Source organism: Myxocyprinus asiaticus, chromosome 17 (genome assembly GCF_019703515.2).
Source record: "Myxocyprinus asiaticus isolate MX2 ecotype Aquarium Trade chromosome 17, UBuf_Myxa_2, whole genome shotgun sequence".
Classification (NCBI taxonomy): Eukaryota; Metazoa; Chordata; class Actinopteri; order Cypriniformes; family Catostomidae; genus Myxocyprinus; species Myxocyprinus asiaticus.
Window position 1 is genome coordinate 35,304,415 of NC_059360.1, and position 21,616 is coordinate 35,326,030.

General features: G+C 41.3%; 1 protein-coding gene across 1 annotated transcript; it reads right to left on the minus strand.

Moving 5' to 3' along the window:
* Positions 1–1,481: 1,481 nt before the first annotated feature.
* LOC127454974 (serine-aspartate repeat-containing protein I-like) lies at positions 1,482–3,389 on the minus strand. Its single transcript, XM_051722501.1, has one exon. The coding sequence runs from the start codon at positions 3,387–3,389 to the stop codon at positions 1,578–1,580; it is 1,812 nt and encodes a 603-aa protein (XP_051578461.1). The 3' UTR covers positions 1,482–1,577.
* Between the last annotated feature and the right edge of the window lie 18,227 nt (positions 3,390–21,616).

The following is a 21,616-nucleotide window of genomic DNA, read 5'->3' on the forward strand; positions in this document are numbered from 1 at the left end:
ATGTACTGGTTCAGTGTCCTCATTTTAATTTTTAGTCATATATTGGATTCAGGAGTGTGTTCCTATTCATTGACTCCAAAGTCATCGTCAATGGGCTCAGAAGTGTTTTCATTTTCGGTCTCTGCAAAGTAATCATCAGTGGGTTCAGCAATGTTGTCAATTTTGTTCACTCCAAAGTCATCATCAATGGGCTCAATAGTGTCACCATTATTTGTCACTCCAACATCCTTATCAGTGGGCTTGGGGGTGTTCTCATTTTCGTTCACTCCAACATCCTCATCAGCAGGCTCAGCGGTGTTATCATTTTCAGCAAATCCAGTGTCCTCATCAGCGGGCTCAGGGGTGTCATCATTTTCGTTCACTCCAGCATCCTTATCAGCAGGCTCAACGGTGTCGTCATTTTCAGTTACTCCAGCGGTGTCGTCATTTTCGGCCACTCCAGCGTCCTTATCAGCAGGCTCAGCAGTGTCATCATTTTCGGTCACTCCAGAGTCCTCATCAGCGGGTTCAGGAGTGTCGTCATTTTCGGTCACTCCAGAATCCTCATCAGTGGGTTCAGCAGTGTCATCATTTTCGGTTACTCCAGCGTCCTCATCAGCAGGCTCTGGAGTGTCGTCATTTTCGGCCACTCCAGTGTCCTCATCAGCAGGCTCAGCAATGTCTTCATTTTTAGTCACTCCATCACCCTCATCAGTGGGTTTAGCAGTGTCTTCGTTTTCGACCACTCTATTGTCCTCATCAGCAGACTTAGCAGTGTCATCATTTTTGGACATTCCAGCATCCTCATCAGCAGGCTCATTAGTGTCATCATTTTTGGCCACTCCAGCATCCTCATCAGCAGGCTCATCAGTGTCGTCATTTTCAGCCATTCCAGCATCCTCAACAGCAGGCTCAGCGGTGTCTTCATTTTCGGCCACTCCAGCATCCTCATCAGTGGGTTCAGCAGTGTTGTAATATTCGGCCACTCCATCGTCCTCATCAGTAGGCTCAGCTGTGTCATCATTTTCGGCCACTCCATTGTCCTTTTCAGCAGGCTTAGCAGTGTCATCATTTTCGGCCACTCCAGCATCCTCTTCAGCAGGCTCAGCAGTGTCGTCATTTTCATTCACTCCAGCGTCCTCATCAGCAGGTTCATCAGTGTCGTCATTTTCAGCAACTCCAGCATCCTCAACAGCAGGCTCAGCAGTGTCGTCATTTTCGGTCACTCCAGAATCCTCTTCAGCAGGCTCAGCAGTGTCGTCATTTTCGGTCACTCCAGCATCCTCATCATCAGGCTCAGCAGTGTCATCATTTTCAGCCACTCCATCGTCCTCATCAGAAGGCTCAGCTGTGACATCATTTTCGGCCACTCCATCATCCTCATCAGCAGGCTCAGCGGTATCTTCATTTTCGGCCACTCCAGCATCCTCATCAGTGGGTTCAGCAGTGTTGTAATATTCAGCCACTCCATCATCCTCATCAGTAGGCTCAGCAGTGTCATCATTTTCAGCCACTCCATCATCCTTTTCAGCAGGCTCAGCAGTGTCGTTATATTCAGTCACTCCAACATCCTCTTCAGCAGGCTCAGCAGTGTCATGTTATTCGGCCACTCCATCGTCCTCATCAGTAGGCTCAGCAGTGTCATCATTTTTGGTCACTCCAGTATCCTCTTCAGCAGGCTCAGCAGAGTCATCATTTTCGGCCACTTCATCGTCCTCATCAGCAGGCTCAGCTGTGTCATCATTTTCAGCCACTCTTGTGTCCTCATCAGCAGGTTCAGCGATGTCTTCATTTTCAGTCACTCCAGCATCCTCTTCAGCAGGCTCAGCAGTGTCGTCATTTTCATTCACTCCAGTGTCCTCATCAGCAGGTTCATCAGTGTCGTCATTTTCGGCCACTCCAGCATCCTCAACAGCAGGCTCAGCAGTGTCGTCATTTTCGGTCACTCCAGAATCCTCTTCAGCAGGCTCAGCAGTGTCGTCATATTCGGTCACTCCAGCATCCTCATCATCAGGCTCAGCAGTGTCATCATTTTCAGCCACTCCATCGTCCTCATCAGAAGGCTCAGCTGTGACATCATTTTCGGCCACTCCATCATCCTCATCAGCAGGCTCAGCGGTATCTTCATTTTCGGCCACTCCAGCATCCTCATCAGTGGGTTCAGCAGTGTTGTAATATTCAGCCACTCCATCATCCTCATCAGTAGGCTCAGCAGTGTCATCATTTTCAGCCACTCCATCATCCTTTTCAGCAGGCTCAGCAGTGTCGTTATATTCAGTCACTCCAACATCCTCTTCAGCAGGCTCAGCAGTGTCATGATATTCGGCCACTCCATCGTCCTCATCAGTAGGCTCAGCAGTGTCATCATTTTTGGTCACTCCAGTATCCTCTTCAGCAGGCTCAGCAGAGTCATCATTTTCGGCCACTTCATCGTCCTCATCAGCAGGCTCAGCTGTGTCATCATTTTCAGCCACTCTTGTGTCCTCATCAGCAGGTTCAGTGATGTCTTCATTTTCAGTCACTCCAGCGTCCTCATCAGCGGGCTCAGAGGTGTCATCATTTTCAGTCACTCCAGCATCCTCATCAGCAGGCTCAGCAGTGTCGTCATTTTTGGCCACTCCAGCGTCCTCATCAGTGGGCTCAGGGGTGTCATCATTTTTGGCCACTCCATCATCCTCATCAGCAGGCTCAGCAGTGTCATCATTTTCAGCCACCCCAGTGTCCTCATCAGCAGGCTCAGGGGTGTCTTTGTTTTTAGTCACTCCATCGTCCTCATCAGTGGGTTCAGCTGTGTCATTATTTTCATTCACTCCAGCATCCTCATCAGTGTCACCATTTTCAGCCACTCCAGAGTCCTCATCAGCAGGTTCAGCGGTGACATCATTTTCGTTCACTCCATCGTCCTCATCAGCAGGCTCAGCAGTGTCATCATTTTCTGCCACTCCATCGTCCTCATCAGCAGGCTCAGCAGTGTCATCATTTTCTGCCACTCCATCGTCCTCATTAGCAGGCTCAGCAGTTTCATCACTTTCGGCTACTTCAGCGTCTTCATCAGTGTGTTCAGCAGTGTCGTCATTCTTAGTCAATTCAGCATCCTCATCAGCGGGATCAGTGGTGTCTTCATTTTCGGCCACTCCAGCATCCTTATCAGCGAGCTCAGGAGTGTCATCATTTTTGGTCACTCCCTCATCCTCATCAGCGGGTTCAGCGGTGATGTCATTTTTGGCCACTCCAGCGTCCTCATCAGCAGGCTCTGGAGTGTCATCATTTTCGGTCACTCCATTGTCCTCTTCAGCAGGCTCAGCAGAGTCATCATTTTCGGCCACTTCATCGTCCTCATCAGCAGGCTCAGCTGTGTCATCATTTTCATGACACATGAAACACGTCATTTCATGACGATGACAGTTCATCGTCTTCATCAGTGGGCTCAGTGATGTCGTCATTTTCAGTCACTCCATCATCTTCATTAGTGGGCTCAGAGATGTCCTCATTTTCGGTCTCTCCAGCATCCTCATCAACGGGCTCAGGATTGTCATAATTTTCTGCCACTCCATTGTCCTCATCAGTGGGCTCAGCACTGTCATCATTTTTGGCTACTTCATCTTCCTCATCAGCGGGCTCAGGAATGTTGTCACTTTCAGTTACTCCAAAGTCATCAGGAGTGGGCTCAGGAATGTTGTCATTTTTATTAGGTGGGCCATGTTCCCAGTGGAGCACATTGCCAAATCTGTTCAAACAAACAAAAAGTCATATTAATGGTTCTATGCCATTTTTATTTTGGAAATTAAATCTAAAAAGCATTAATCAATTTGTTAAGCATCTCTCTCCATTTCTCTAAAAGTGAGTTTAGAAACAGAAATATAGATGCATAATAAAATAATTGCTTATAAATCTATCTCATTACATTGGGACAATTTCTTCTGCAATAAAGATTACATTTTAAGTAATCTATTTGAAAAATTTTTGTAAGAGATCCTAAATTAGAAGTTGTAAATGGAGTGTTCTAAAGTGGGATGTATTTTAAATGTCAACAGCCTTATCAGGAACAAATATTTGGATAATTAGTAAAAAGCATGCATGGTAAATTGTGCATCCAAGAATTTAATGCAAACGTACCTTCTGCAACAGATGGTCCCAAAAGTCACACATACACATGTGTCAGAGCCCTGCTCCCATTCAGAGTCAAATTCATGGATTGTTCCCTCTGAGTCAAGGCAACCTAAATGAAAACAAAATGTTTTCAAACACTCAAACTTTATTACAGAAACTTTTAAGAAAAAGATAACACACACACACACACACACACAAGGAAGAAAGCCTTGACTGAACCAGATACAGCACAGTAGTAATGACTTTATTTTTTAAAAAGTACTGATAAAATTGAAACCAACAGAAACAAAATTGGAATTATGCAACCCTCTGCCACAGTACCTCAGAAGACAGTATCACAGTATCACAGTATCCCCTCTGAGCAACTTCAGTCCTTCGCTGTTATAGGTCTGAAGGAGCTAACAAAATGTATTACAGCATCAAAACCAACAACATGTATACTAGATCCAATACCTACTAATCTCCTGAAAGAGGTGTTTCCTGTAATTTCAGAACCTCTTCACAATAAATTCCCAAGAAACTTTAAGCTGGGAGTTCTCAAACCACTTCAGCTCAACCTTGCCAAGACATACTCCTCGTGATTCCAGCAAACCCAACTGTTGACCACAACATCACTATTCATCTTGGTTCAACTACACTAGCACCAACCAGAACAGCTCTGAACCTGGGAGTGGTGGTAGATGACCAGCTTAATTTTACCACCCACATCTCATGAACTGCCCAGTCTTACAGATTCACGCTCTACAACATCAGGAAAATCAGACCTTTTCTGTTTGAACATGCTGCACAGCTCCTGGTCCAAGCTCTGGTCACTTTAAGACTGGACTACTGTAATGATTTGTTGGCTGGCCTCCCAGATAACACAATTAAACCACTGCAGATGGTCCAGAATGCAGCAGTGTGTCTGGTCTTAAATCAGCCAAAAAGGGCTCATCCCACCCCACTCTTGATTTCACTTCACTGGCTACCTATAGCTGCCCGTATCAAATTCAAGGCTTTGACTCTGGCCTTCAGGACAGCTAATGGAACCGCACCCTCTTCAATTCACTTCTCCAGGTCTATGCTCCAAGTCGCTCCCTGCAGTCTAAGAACGAGCGGCGCCTGTGGTCCCATGGTCCCATCACAGAGAGGCTTAAAGTCTATTTCATGATCGTTCACTTTCTCTGTTCAACTGTGTTGGAATGAGCTTCCAACCATCACATGATCTGCTGATACCATCTCAACATTCATGAACCAGCTGAAAACACATCTGTTCCACGAGCACTTAAACAATCCACACTAATTGTACATACTATTGAACTTAACTTGCACTTACTGTACAAAAACAAAAACAAAAATCCTTCTCTGTCTCTTTCCTCTGCACTAGTGCCTATTCTACTCCAGCCACCTTGACAGCTTGGCAGTACAACACTGTAGATGTTGTTGAACTTTGCATGACAAATTGCTTGCTATGTTCCTCATTTGTATGTCGCTTTGAATAAAAGTGTCTGCTAAATGACTAAATGTAAAATGTAAATTTAAATCAAGAAACTATAGCTTGAGCCTGGAAAGTTGGCTAATTATAGGCCGATCTTAAATCTACCATTTATGTCTAAAATGCTGAGGTAGTATCCTCCCAACTATGTTCTTTTTTTACAGAGAAATTTTATTTTTGAAGAATTTCAGTCATGATTCAGGCCCCATCATTGTACAGACTGCAAATCATTGTTACAAATACTCTTATCATCTGACCACAGCTGCATCTCTCTTATAGTGCCTTTAGATCTTGGTGCTGCCTTCAACACCATAGATCACTCTGGATAGGCTTGTCAATTATATTGGCATTTGTGGACAGGCATTAGCTTGGTTTAGGTCCTATTTATCTGACTGCTACCACTTTGTCTGTGTAAATGAAGAATTGCAAGTTCAAGCTAAAGTTAAATATCGTGTGCCACAGGGATCAGTTTTAGGGCCTGTGCTTTTCTCCTTATAAATGCTTACCCTGGGAGACATTATCAGGGACCATGGAATTATTTTTCACTATTATGCCGACAATAGCCAACTTTATGTTTCCTTGAAACCCTCAAAAATGGACCTATTCTCTAAATTTGCCGAGTGTATAGATTGGATGGCTAGAAATTTCCTTCTACTCAATTCTAACAAAACAAAGGTACTATTTTTTGGACCAAAAACCTCTAAAAATAAGATGCTAAAATATCATTTGACTCTCGATGGATGTACTGTTATGTCGTCTTCTACAATAAAGAACTTGGGTGTCATATTTGATAGCAATTTGTCCTTTGAAAATCACATTTCCAATGTTTTTAGAACAGCATTCTTCAACCTCTGAAACATTGCTAAGTTGAACAAAACATGCTTTATATTTCTTCTGATGCCAAAAAATAATTAATGTGTTCATGACCTCAAGACTAGATTATTGTAATGCATTACTGAGAGGATATCCCGCAAGTTCGTTAAATAAGCTTCAGTTGTTTCAAAAAGCAGCTGCTAGAGTGCTTTATAGAAACAATAAAAATGATCATATCATCCTGCTATATTGACAATGATAAAATGGCAGGACTTAGGATGGACTTCAAAAACACTTAGTCATTAATCTCACAGTTCATACAAAATCCTTTAGTCTAAATATTGGCCACCAACATCTACTCAGTTTACTAAATAAAACCATTACCTTTTTTACACATAGATAACTAATATTGGCATTATATTCATGCTGTTTAGGCAGAAGGGAACTGGCTCCCCCATTGAGACTGGTTTCTCCCAAGCTTATTTTTCTCCTTTAACTAACATCTTATGGAGGTTTATGTTCCTTGCAACAGTCTCCTTTGGATTGCTCACTTCGGGTCTAAACACAAATAATTTATTAAGGCATTATCTAATATCACGTTATTCAGTTAACCCACACAATGAGGAATTTACAATGAGATATTACAGACATTACAACTTCATTTTCTGTTACAGCATGATTTTCTATAAAGCTGCTTTGTAACGGTGTCAGATGTGAAGAGCGCTATACAAAATAAAATGACTTGAAGTTGACACACACACACACACACACACACACACTTTTTCACCTTCTTGGCCATTATCTCCATTTGTTGTGGGCGGCATTTCAAAAAACAAGCAGGAAGCATTACAGCAGACCACTGCTGAAAGCAACACAAACAGTCTCAGCTAAAGGAGAGGACAAACAGAGATGAAAAGAGAAATTTATGTTACATAATTTGATATGTTAATACATTATGCTGCAAGTTAAACAGTTAACATAACAAAGCAAATTGGTGTCAGAATGACAACCAATGTAATATAGAACTTTATTTGTCCAATAAATAAAATTATGTTTGCCCAATACAGGTTTTTTGCATTGAATATAAAATTACATTGTACCATGTCGTATAAGAAAACCAAAAATTACACTTTCCAATATTGCAGAAGAAACCCAAAAACAGCATTGTTGCATATAGTGGAAGAGACCCTTTAAACCTAAAAAAAAAAAAAAGCCATACAGTACCATGTTGTGGTGAGATGTCATGACCGATTTGAGATGTTGTTCAGTGAAACACAATAAGTGTTTATGGATCTCTCTTCATACGCCGTTAGGCCTATATAACTGCGACCTTCAAAATTATAGAAGTGACTGACAATCATTTCTTCCAATAACTGAACAGTAACTTGTTTACTGTTTGTTGGCAAGAACAGGTTAAATGAATAATTGTTTTTGTCACCCACCCCATTATGTGCTTTAATTGCTTTTAATTACATTTGTGATTACCTGGGTGTGTTTGTGTGCATGTATATACAGTTGCAGAAGCCATAGTATCAATCCAAACCAAAATTATTTACATTGGTGGGGTCAGTAGAGATGTTTAACATATTTGATCTTGAACTTCAAACAAAAGATTGTTTTAAAAATGTTCCTATGTAAATATTCTTTAGAACTAGTAGAACGTGTAAATGCATACTAGTTAGTAAAGTTTTCTATTTGGCGAATTTATAAACATTAAAATGGGTGACTAAATTTCTATTTAATCAAATTAAGGATGTTGAGGAACCATTTTGTTAAATAAACCTTATGTGAACCTATTCAGTAGATTTAACATGTTTCATCCACTTAGTAAAGTGTTGGATTTTGGTAGGGTATGTCACACGTAGCGTTTGTTTAGCTGAAAACTCACCCTCTTCTTTCGGAGGTCTGTCATGCACAATGAATTTGAATGGAAGAGTGCTGACAGACTGAACCACTCCCAGATAGCAAGCATTGAAACAATGTTAAGTAAACATTGATGCATCAACATTAATGGCATTAAATTAATATTATAATCTGATATTGATTCTACATCTCTTTTGCACCCTCAATTAATGTTGAAACAATATTGACATTTTAACCAAAAAGACATTTTAAGACATTGAATCAATGTTAGAATCTGATGTGAATTATACATCAAATTTGTTGAAACAACATTGAAATTTCAGCAAATTTATATGTTAACATTGTTAAACCAACGTTGCAATCTCATGTTGATTCTGCATCACTTTTGCACCTTACGTTAATGTTGAAGCATATTTAAAATCTCTAAATAAATCATTATTAAGGTCATTGAATCAATGTTAGAATCTGATGTTGATTCTAAATATTTTTTTTTAAACAACATTAAACATTTCAGCCAAACATAAAACAAAATGTACATAATTGAATCTATGTTAGAATTCTACATAAAACATTTTTTTAAACAACATTGAAATATCAACAAAGATTCAAGAAATTAGATATAAAATAAATATTATAAAAAATATTATAAGTTTCTCTACATTCTTAATAATTACAATCATCCAGAGTCTTTTCTGAGAGAAAAACTGCTCCCACACTAATTTTTTGAATCAGGGCATCTAAAACAGAACAAATCAAATAAAAAAAATAAAAAAACACTAGGATAAAAATCAATGGAACAGAATAATAATGCTGTTCTCAAGAGGACATTTTGATAAAACAAGATACACTTTTGAGGTATGTGGAAATATTTCTTCAAAGACTTTAAGCGCCTTCAACAAAATTTCAATGTTGATCCAACATACTTTTAACATTTAAATTTCGATATCAACCAAAAACAACCTTGCTATCTGGGCTCTCTCTGGCATTGAAGAATAAAAAAACTATATATATAAGAAGGGTCACGTGAAGGCATGCGAGAATCAGACGTGTGAACGGCGAGCTCTGCGCACTCTGCTAGTTTTAATACTTTTAATGACATAAACCAGTGAGATTCGATATGCTCCATTCCATAACTGTTTTAGGAGGACAATATGTCAAAGAATTCAAAATCATTGGGCTCTGGAGACATTAAAAGACAATTACATGCTCAAGCAGATGCCCCCGAGCAGGCCGCAAGCCTGGGAGTCGACTTAGTCGGGGAAGTGCAGGAAATACGGCGAGAGATGTTGAGCATGTCGGCAATGCTGGCGAAGGTCGTTGCTGACTTGGAGGATCTTGCTGTGATACGTCGATTGATCACTGCCATGGAGATGAAGTTCACTAATGTGGTTACAAGAGTGGTGGATGTCGAGAAACGGATCGATTACCTGGAGTCATCGGAGAGGGAATTATCTGCTAATGTGCTAGCGACCAAGGTGGATTTGGAGCGTGTCTGGGAGAAGTTGAAGGACATGGAAAACCGTAGCCGGTGGAATAACTTCAATATCATCTGAGTTCCTGAGGGAGCAGAGGGACAGGATATATTGAAATTCCTGGATGGGCTCTTTCAGAATATGCTCGACATAGCAGGCCATAAGCTGGAAATCGAGCGAGCTCACAGCGTTCCTGCTCGGCGATCCGCGGAGGGAGACAGGCCCCGATCCATTCTGGTCAAATTTCGGAGATTATCCGATAAAGATCTTGTGTTACGCGAGGCGAGGATTAAAGGAGGGCTTTCTTGGAAGAACCACAGCATTTTCTTTTTCCCAGGCTTTGCGAATTCGACAAGAGAGAATCGCGATCGATTCAAGGAATGCAAGAAACTTTTACATCAATGGAAAGTCTTGCACTGATATTCCCGGCCAAATTGAGAATAGATGCTAAGGATGGCCGTAAAACATTCACATGACCACAGCAAGCGATGTCCTTCATAAATTCAGTGGAGTGACCCGAGTGGGCCGGCTAACTGAACATTTGCTTGACTGTTGGGGGAATCTGCGCACATTTTTTGTGCTGGTTCTGCCTAGCAGCTGGAGTTTATTTTGTAGAGTAACACACCTTCAGGACAGTTTTATGGATGAATCTACATGCTCTTTGTGCTTATTCCACCTATTGGCTGGAGTTTGTTTTGTGGAGTATTTCTTGAAAAGTCAATGGAGTAAGTCATCTTGTTGTACTTAAGTTGCAGCCGAGTGGACCAGCTCACTGAACATTCGCTTGACTGTTTGAGGAATCTACACGCTCTTTTTGTGCTGGTTCCGCCTATCGGCTGGAGTTTATTTTGTGGAGTAACACACCTTCAGGACATTTTTGTGGATAAATCTATATGCTCTTTGTGTTTGTTCTGCCTTTTGGCTGGAGTTTGTTTTGTAGATTATCTTTTGCTGTGTAATTTTGTCTCATAAAATTTGTAAAAGAACACCGGACTTGAGCAATTCGATGGCAATGTTGTCACGGAGATTCTCGTGGGCGTGCATGGACTGTTTGAGTTGGAGGGATGGACGCCAGTTGGCATTGCCATGTGCAGGGATATTGCACAAATTTTTTTTTGTTCTGGGGGATGTTCGAGTTTTAATTGTCGCACTAATGTTGGAATGTGGTCTTTATAATCTTGTTTTTGATACACAATATATTTTTTCTTATATGTCAAAATGTCAAATGTTAATATGAGTGGAATGTCTCTCTCCACATGGAATGTGAATGGGTTGGGGCACCCCATAAAAAGAAGGAAGATTATTTTGTCTGCTTAAGCGCAAGAAATATGATATAGTATTTCTTCAAGAAATGCATCTTTCTCCGCAGGAAGCTGAAAAATTTGGGAAGATATGGGGTGGGCATGTTTTCTATAGTGCTGGCTCAAGTAAGAGCAGGGTCATTACACTGAGAAGTAAACATCCACAATTCAAATTTCTAAAACAGATTAAAGATAAATTAGGAAGAGTCATTATTGTTTTAGCTGAAATTCAGGGACAAAGTCTTATTTTGGCCAATATTTATGCACCTTACGTTGATGATCAGGGCTTTTTTATAGATCTTGAAGGGATGTTGCAAGCAGCTGGCACCCCTCATGATATAATATTGGGAGGAGACTTTTGACTCAGTCCTTTATCATAGTGAAGCAAAAGTGTGCAAGCCCCCTAGAGCAGCACTGATGCTTCACAGGATGTGTAAAAATCTCGGTCTTACAGATATTTGGAAATTTTGAATCCATCTGGGAGGGACTATATATTTTTTCATCAGTCCATAAGATTTACTCTAGAATTATTTTATTTTTTATCTAAGTCCCTCAATTTCATCAGCTGCTGATTGCTCAATTGGAAACATTTTAGTTTCAGATCACACCCTGGTGTGTTTAGAGGTGTTACCACATATGGTGAAAAGGAAATCATATAGTTGGCGCTTTAACATATCAATTTTGAAAAATCCTGAATTCCAACAAATGCTAAAGGCTGAAATCAATGTCTATATGGAGACCAACTAGTCCTAAGCATCCTCTATGGGCGTGGCTTGGGAGGCACTTAAGGCGGTTCTTAGGGGCCAGATCATACAGTATGCCTCATTCACCAAAAAATCCAAAGCACAAGAACTCGTGGAACTGGATGGGAATATTAAAAGTGCCAAAGCAGAGCTGAAGCACTGAATGTCGTCTAATGGCCTCAGGGAATTGACCCAATTGAAATAAAGATATAATACTATTTTGTCACGGAAGGTGGAGTTTTGGCTATTCAGGGCAAGACAGTCATATTTTTTGTTGAGGGACGGGGCAGGAAAACTTCTGGCTAGATATATAAAACATAGAGAGAGTCTTTTTCTATCATTCCCTCAGTGAAATCTGCTGGTGGTGAAATATTTACCTCAGCCATTGATATTAATAATGCTTTTAAAGAATTCTTGATCTTTATGGTTCCACATCTTCATCTACTGATGAGGATGTTAGAAACTTTGTGGAACCATTAGAATTTCCTAAACTGATGATTGAGCAAAAAAATTATTTTGATTCTGAGATAACCTTGGAGGAGCTTTTGCTAGAAGTTTATACAGAATCATTAAAGCATGGAAAGCTTCCACCAACCATGACGCAAGCCCAGATCAGTCTGATTCCTAAAAAGGACAAAGATCCAAGCGAGTGTAAGAGTTACCGTCCAATTTCCCTGATCCAGCAAGACGTTAAAATATTGTCAAAAATTTTTGCTAACCAATTAAGTAAAGTTATAACATACATATAGATCAGGTGGGGTTTATTCAGGGCCGTAACTCTTCTGAAAACATTAGGTGTTTCATTAATATCATGTGGTCAGTGGCGAACGATCAGTCTCCGGTCGCTGCCATCTCACTTGACACCGAAAAGGCATTTGACATGGTAGAATGGGATTACCTTTTTAAGATTTTGGAAACGTATGGGTTCGGGAATACCTTTATTGGGTGGATTAAGTTACTTTATAGACACCCGGTAGCGGCGGTTCAAACGAATGGTTTAATTTCAGATTATTTTACTCAGGATAGGGGCATCTGGCAGGGTTGCCCTCTTTCCCCCTTATTGTTCTGTCTTGCCCTGGTACCATTAGCAGCCGCAATAAGAAAGGAGGAGGATTTTCCAGGAGTTGTGGCAGGAGGTGTGGCGCATAAGCTTTTGCTTTACGCAGATGATTATTCATCTCCGACCCTACTAGATCTATGCCTTGCCTCCACAGAATTATTAATTCATTTTCTAAGTTCTCAGGATACAGGGTGAATTGGTCTAAATCTGAAGCTTTGGCTCTGACAGCATACTGCCCAGTATCGGCTTTTCAGCCAGGCGCCTTCCTGTGGCCCAAACAGGGCATTAAGTATTTGGGTATTTTATTCCCAGCAAATTTGTGTGATTTAGTTAGAGTTAATTTTGAACCTTTATTGAAAAGGTTTTCAAGCAATGAGGGCAGGTGGGCTTCATTACATTTATCTATGACTGGGAAGGTTAATGTTATTAAAATGAATTGTATTCCAAAATTCAACTAGCTGCTACAATCTCTCCCTATAGATGTCCACTTCTCTTATTACAAGCAATTTGATAACATAATGAAGTCCTTCATTTGGAATGGTAAACATCCCAGATAACATTTCAGTAAGTTGCATAGGCCGATTGACAAAGGTGGGCTAGGCCTACCCAAGATTTTGTTTTATTAATATGCATTCGGTCTCAGACATCATTGGTCACTTCCACCTGAGAGATCCCCTCCCTGGTTTTGTATTGGACAGGAAGTTCTTGCCCCTATTTCGCCATTGCATTTCTATCAAACTAACCAGAGAAGTTAAGTTACACCCTGTTATCTCACATTTGCACGCGGTATGGACAAAAGTGTCCAGAGTGTTTAATTCGGACATTTTTTAAATGTTGCTTTGAGCATATGGCTGAACCCAAAATTATGTATTAATAAGTCCCCTTTCTGCTAGACAGAGTGGATTGTGAGGGAGGTTAATATGCTCGGTGACCTATATGAGAGTGGAGTGTGTTGAGATCCTTTGAAAATATGGTTCAACATTTTGGGATTCCCAGTTCTAAATTCTTTAGGTATTTACAGCTGCACCACCTGCTTTGTACTATTTTTGGGAGTAGCATACACCCTCCTAAAGCGGCAGATACTCTGGGAGTGGTGATTACTGCTTTTGGAAAAGGTCACGAGGCATCAGTGTACTACTCCCTGCTAATTCAGAGTCTGGGGGACGGAGCTTCAACTTCTCTCAAGAGATTATGGGAGAAAGATTTAAACATGGTATTGGAGGAGGGAGTGTGGGCTAGGATTCTAAAAAACATCAAGTCTACATCTAGAGATGCAAGAGTGCGCCTTGTGCAATTTAAGATTTTACATTGATGCTAATGGACCCCCTCTAGATTGTATAGGCTTGGTTTTAAAGACACACCCACCTGCTGGCAATGCCAATCAGAAGATGGGGACACAACCCATGTTTTTTGGTGGTATGTTAAGATCCAGAAATTTTGGTTGAGGGTTCAGAGTTTTATGTGTGACGTATTGGGCACTCAAATTTCATTTTGCACCCAGACTCGATGGGGCAATGGGGCGGTCATTAATACTGGGGATAAATACATAAAAAATTGGGTCCTAGCCAGTGTTATGGTTGGTAGGCAGGTCATTCTTAGTGGATGGAAGTCGGCTGGAGCGCCCTCATTTCAAGAGTGGTACACAGAGATGAGCATGGTAGCGGCATTTGAAGAAATATCATATAGAAGGCTAGGCAACCTGGAGTTATTTAATAAAAAATGGGGTAGCTATTTAGCATTTTTAGAAGGATTTTTGGGAGGGGCGGTGGAGAGAAATTTGTAGTTTTAAATGTGTATGATTATTAATTTTACATCTATATATATATTCTCTTCATTGTGTATACATCTTTTGTTTTGTACTAAAGATTTGCATGTGGAAAACTTTTAAAATCTTTTATGGTACAACTACTCCTTGCAGTCTTACTTTGGAAGCCCATGTCTTCAAGTCACGTCATTTTTATTGTATACATATACTATATGCTACTCCCATAAAGAACTGTGAATGATGTAGGCAAATCAAAATTCAGAGGTTCTCAAATGTAATAATCCAACAGCCCTCTAAGAAATCAGGGAAGAGTCTGTGTTATATAATCAACTCTCCATACTATTTTTCATATTACACAAAATGTTTTTATTTATGAAATAAGACAGTCATTCACAAATGCTCTTTGCAATGAAATTAACAATGCATATCCATATAAAACATGATTTAAAAACAACAATACATTTGCCCTACACAATGACATTTTATTATCTTATAAAATAGGCTACAGTTTTATGGAACTCGTGGCCTCCCTGCAATAATGCAGCCCACATTTTGGAAACAGACGTATTAGAATCAGTGTCACTTTTAGTCACCTTCGCAGTCCAGCATTTCGCATCAGAGCGAATTGAAGCCTATATATTTAATATTTAATTTAATACTATATATTTTCTAATACCTTTCTTACAAGGTTATAAATTAAAATGCACATAAAATACTGTATGACGTACCCACAAAAGATGCATCAAACTACCTGTAACTAACTGTAACTTGAAAGAGGGGTGTGAGCTCTTCCTCAAGTGTTCCATGCGATACCTGGTGTATATTGTGAGATGTGCAAACACATCATTGAAAGTCAAGCTTTAAAATTTGTTGCTTTTAGGCCCCCATTATGCAAGCCAAAGGCAACTGTGGCAAAGAACGAAAAACTCCATAAGATATTAGATTGTGGAGAAAAAAAGCCAGTTCCCCTCTGGCTAAACAGCATGAACATAATGCCAATATTAGTTAGCTATGTGTAATACAAGTCATTTATTAATTGAGTAAACTGAGTAGATTTTTTAGATAGTTTTTATATCTAAAGGATATTGATTGAACTGTAAGATTAATGATTAAGTGTCTTTGAAGTCCATTCCGAATTAACTGTGGAAGTGCATGTAGATGCAGCAGCCTCTGCTGTTTGTCTGGTAAAGGCTTTAATTCAGAGGGGAGGGCCCGTCAGAGAGGAGACCTACGGAGGGCACACCACGGGTGGAGCACTGTGCAGCGCTCACGATTCCCAAAGATGAATTGATGCAGATGGACACAAACCCCCCTGATGAATGCGCATCCAAAATGCCAGTGCTCCAACCCAGGAAGTTCGCCTCAATGGAAGATGAGTGCGAGCCACACTCCCTCCATTAGCCTGGTACAGCTCAGTGTCCTCAGGGAAAAGAAACAAGGGAAAGCTGTCGTTCCTGTCACATGTGACCACAGAGATACCCTCTATGTACCTTCAGTCACTGACCATCTCGTCTGAACCCGATTTATGGACCCTGGAGCTTGGGCTCCTGAATGACCAAGACGGAAGCTATCATGACGCTGGCACACGAACATGGGATGCGGGACACCTAGAAGCCCAGAACACCTTTCAACGCAAATGTGACTATTTCCACTGGCCCAGGAAGGATGGGGAAGTAAAATGTTATTGTCAGCAGTGCGAAGTGTGCCAGATACGGCACCGCAGTGGCTGCCACCCAGTTCACTAATCCCACTGTCCGTGACTGAAGCGCCCTTCGAGTGCCCTTCCAACATATTGGCATGGACATCATAGGACTGTTGCCAAAGTCGGCCCGGGGTCATGAGCATATCTCACGTGTTGCGTTTGTGCTTTCACATTGACTGCACCTATTTTCTAGGTTCCTACAGCAACAGCAGACAGTCACTTGCACTTGTTTATCAGCATACTTAGTCGTAATTGGTTAATATATCATAGTCCCTTTCAAGGCAAGTCAGTCCACTTGTCATCTTTGGAATGCTCTCTGGCAGGCTGGGCAGCTATTTTCTTTGCAAACAAACAACATAAAAGTACAGCTCCTATCTATTTGAATGGGGAAAGACTGAAATTTCCAAAAAGGTTATTCAAGATGCAGATCTATAAATTGTAGTGTATAGTTGGTTCGGTTTAAATATTGTTTATTTGTTTTTGCCGGTAAAACCTGCATTAGTCATCACTGACTACGCCACTCGCTACCCTGAAGCCATACCACTAAGAAAGGCCACCACTGGCAATGTTGCAAAAAAGCTGTTCTTACTGGTCAGTTGAATCTGTATTCCACAAGAAATCCTCATGGACCAAGACACCCCCTTTATGTCCCAGTTGATGGTAGACCTCTGCAAGCTGCTATGCGTCCACCATCTACGCACCTCAATTACCATCCGCAGACTGACAACTTGTTGAGCACTTTAACCAGACCCTCAAGCACATGCTCAGGCAGGTGGTGGCGGAGGATAGGCATGACTGGGGCATTATGATCGTGTATGTCCTGTTTGGAGTACGAGAGGAGCCCCAGGCCTCCACTGGGTTATCCCCATTCAAACTACTGTTTGAAAGACAGCCATGAGTGTTATTGGCCGTCATTTTAGCTGCTAAATTTTTGGCCTCTTGGCAGGGTCCCTATATGGTGACAGAGAGGGTGGGGCCTGTCTCCTATAGCCAGGACAGAGAAAGGCAAATCTACCATGTGAAATGGGTAAAGTCCACACTGCAACTCGCCAATCTGATCACAGGGATTCCCATCATGGTAGACATGGGTGAGCAGTTCACATCCACGCAGAAGGAGGAGCTTCCCTATAGACGTATTTTCTGAGACCCCAGGCCGAGCCCATGTCACCTCCCATGACATCCACATGCCACCAGGAGTCATTATCAGACAACGGTCCTATAGATACCCCTAAAGCTCGCCGGCACGCTATGGCACTGGCAGTACCTGATCCTTCCCTTTGGTCTGCATGGGGCCCCTGCAACATTCCAATATATGATGGAGATCATCCTCTGGCCCCAATTGGACCTATGTAGACGCTTACATTTTTAGGGGCAGCGGTAGCTCAGTGGTTAAGGCTCTGGGTTACTGATCAGAAGGTTGGGGGTTCAAGCCCCAGCACCGCCAAGATGCCACTGTTGGGCCCTGGAGCAAGGCCCTTGACCCTCTCTGCTCCAGGGGTGCTGTATCATGGCTGACCCTGCACTCTGACCCCAGCCTAGCTGGGATATGTGAAAAAAGAAGAATTTCACTGTATATGTGCAAATGTATAATGTGATAAATAAAGAAAATTATTAATTATTACATTGATGATGAGGTCATCCACTTGGAGGGCTGGATGGACACCTGACTTGTCTCCGGAAGGTGCTGTTGGAGCTCTGATGGGCAATGCTGACAACTAAAAGTGTCAAGTGTCACCTAGGCCTGCTGGAAGCATGCTACCTGGGATTCCAAATAGGTCAAGGCCTTATGATGCCCCATAAGAAGAAGGTGAAAGCTTTCCCCAACCCATAATGAAGTCCCAGATACATTTTTCTGGGGTTGGCTGGGTACTATAGATGCTAAATTTCTCACCTCTCCTCTCTAGCCTGTCCCCTCACAGACCTGACCAGGAAGGTACAGCCTGAGACAATACAACGGACGCTGAGACAGAGAAAGCCTTCAGGACCCTTCAACGAGCCCTTACATCTGAATCGGTACTGCATGCCCCAGACTTCTCTTCTACAGAAATTAATCTGGGCTGAAAACTCTCTCTTAAATGTATTCAGTAACGTATTCATTACATAGCATAAAAAAGTGATGTATTCAGAGTACTTATATTTTATATACACTATATTGCCAAAAGTATTCGCTCATCTGCCTTTAGACGCATATGAACTTAAGTGACATCCCATTCTTAATCCATAGGGTTTAATATGACGTCGGCCCACCCTTTGCAGCTATAACAGCTTCAACTCTTCTGGGAAGGCTTTCCACAAGGTTTAGGAGTGCGTTTATGGGAATTTTTGACCATTCTTCCAGAAGCGCATTTGTGAGGTCAGACACTGATGTAGGACGAGAAGGCCTGGCTCGCAGTCTTCGCTCTAATTCATCCCAAATGTGCTCTATCGGGTTGAGGTCAGGACTCTGTGCAGGCCAGTCAAGTTCTTCCACACCAAACTCGCTCATCCATGTCTTTATGGACCTTGCTTTGTGCACTGGTGCGCAGTCATGTTGGAACAGGAAGGGGCCATCCCCAAACTGTTCCCACAAAGTTGGGAGCATGGAATTGTCCAAAATCTCTTGGTATGCTGAAGCATTCAGAGTTCCTTTCACTGGAACTAAGGGGCCAAGCCCAGCTCCTGAAAAACAACCCCACACCATAATCCCCCTCCACCAAACTTCACAGTTGGCACAATGCAGTCAGACAAGTACCATTCTCCTGGCAACCGCCAAACCCAGACTCGTCCATCAGATTGCCAGATGAAGAAGCGTGATTCGTCACTCCAGAGAACACGTCTCCACTGCTCTAGAGTCCAGTGGCGGCGTGCTTTACACCACTGCATCCGACGCTTTGCATTGCACTTGGTGATGTATGGCTTGGATGCAGCTGCTCGGCCATGGAAACCCGTTCCATGAAGCTCTCTACGCACTGTTCTAGAGCTAATCTGAAGGCCACATGAACTTTGGAGGTCTGTAGCGATTGAAAGTTGCCGACCTCTGCGCACTATGTGCCTCAGCATCCGCTGACCCCGCTCTGTCATTTTACGTGGCCTACCACTTCGTGGCTGAGTTGCTGTCATTCCCAATCGCTTCCACTTTGTTATAATACCACTGACAGTTGACTGTGGAATATTTAGTAGTGAGGAAATTTCACGACTGGACTTGTTGCACAGGTGGCATCCTATCATAGTACCATGCTGGAATTCACTGAGCTCCTGAGAGCGGCCCATTCTTTCACTAATGTTTGTAGAAGCAGTCTGCATGCCTAGGTGCTTCATTTTATACACCTGTGGCCATGGAAGTGATTGGAACACCTGAATTCAATTATTTGGATGGGTGAGCGAATACTTTTGGCAATATAGTGTATATTTATATGTACTAGAATACATATTTATGTAGGTGAAGCACAATTGGAAGAATTATGTTTGATATTTGATATTATCTTATCTGAACCACTACACCCACACCTTTAATACCTAAGGGAATCTTAATAGTTTATGTAAATTAGATATGGAGTTAGACACTAATGTTTCTCTTTATGGAAGGCAGAAGGCAAAGGCAGTTTGTGGTCAAATATAATATTTCATCCACTTTCCAGAAATGTTGCCTGTACCTTCACAACCCAAATGCCCAAGAAATACTTCATACATTTGGTAGACACTTTTATCCAAAGCAACTTATAGTATGCATTCAAGGTATTCATTTAATCAGTTTGTGTGTTCTGTGGGAATTGAACCCATGATCTCATCGTTGCTAGTGCCATGCTCTACCAGTTGAGCTACAGAATCCCCTAATTAAATAAATAAAATAAAAAAAAATAACCTCATATGAGATGTTTTTTTAAAAAGTGAGATATAAATATTCAAATGCCTGTATGTCGCAATACATGTCACATTGAACTAGCCCCCATGTGTCTATAAGCCTCAAAATTTGCAGTAGCTATTTACACAAGGTTTTTCTGTTGTCGTTTTGGAACACCTCTGAACTGCTTCAAGACCTTTTCCATCTCCCAGTCATTGCAGTATTTTCTCCCATATTTTACCTGTTCATATTATTGTGGTTAATAACTGCTATTTCTCAACAGATCTTCATTCTGCAAGTTTCTGATGTGGACACGACTCACCAAATGCTAATCATGAAGAGTCTGTCTTTACACTGAAATGCTCGGCACAGAGGCCGCATCTGTAGCTGCATAATTGTATTTACACAGCAATTACAATAGCTGAAAACGATGTATAATCACTCAAATGTTACATTTCTGAAAAAACTTTGCCAGCTGTATTGATACTGGTGCACAACTGACAGCACACTGATACAAGTGTGCTGGTGCGGTTGCCAGATATTAAATAACGGATTAATTATTCATGAAAAAAAATATATATATTCATAATCCATTTTTAAGTATCCTATAAAACTCAACCAGTGATTCTATAACTGTATTCTGAATATTGGCTAAAGACAATGTGAGGGATGAAAACTGTAATTTTTTTGTATTCTGAAAACGTTTGCCATTAAATGTATTCTGTTACAGCCCAACACTGCCAACAAACGCTACCCAACAACCGAGCAACAAATTGTTTCCCTGAACTTTCCCCTTTTGCACCTACTATGTTTACAAATAAATGGCCCCTTCGGGGTAAAAACTGCTATACCTTGTTGTGTTCACCTCATTCATCCCGCCACAAAAGCAAGTACACCGTATTTAAAAAAGCACCCAAAAGTGTCGCAAAAGAAGTCAATGCGACTCATGCGTCAAAGTCTTCTAAAGGCATAAAATCACTTTATATGATTAACAAATTGTAATTTAAAAATCTAAATGAAAATTTTGCTGCTTTTATTCCATATATATTAACTTTAAGTTCATACATATGCTAGTGTCTTTCTAAATGTTGACAAAATTTGTTTTCAGAAGATATATGCATTTAAAATCTGCAGTCTCTCTCTTTCGGCTAAAAACTCATGAACATCATGACGTCACATAGAGGTTGAGAAACATTGTCCAATAAAATGCTTTCTAGAAGGAGAATGCACCCTCAACCTACAACTGTTCAGCGCATCTGGCTGTGTTTTAACTGCCGCTGATCATGCCTTCGAAGGGCACATTAAAGGGAGCACAATTCATGCTGTAGGGTTGTTCCAAACAGAATTTTCTCTAAGAATTGCTTAAAAATTGAGTTCTGACTGACCGTTATCACCTTTCAGCAATAAGAAGCTCTCACAGTGAAGAAGATAATGTCTTGGGAATAGGGAATAGGGATGATCACTTCTGAATAGGACACACCATCACAGGAGCTGGACCCGAGGAAAGTTGCTGG

Excerpts from the sequence above, each read along its gene's own strand:
- LOC127454974 (XM_051722501.1), bottom strand. The coding sequence starts at position 3,389 with ATGAACTGTCATCGTCATGAAATGACGTGTTTCATGTGTCATGAAAAT.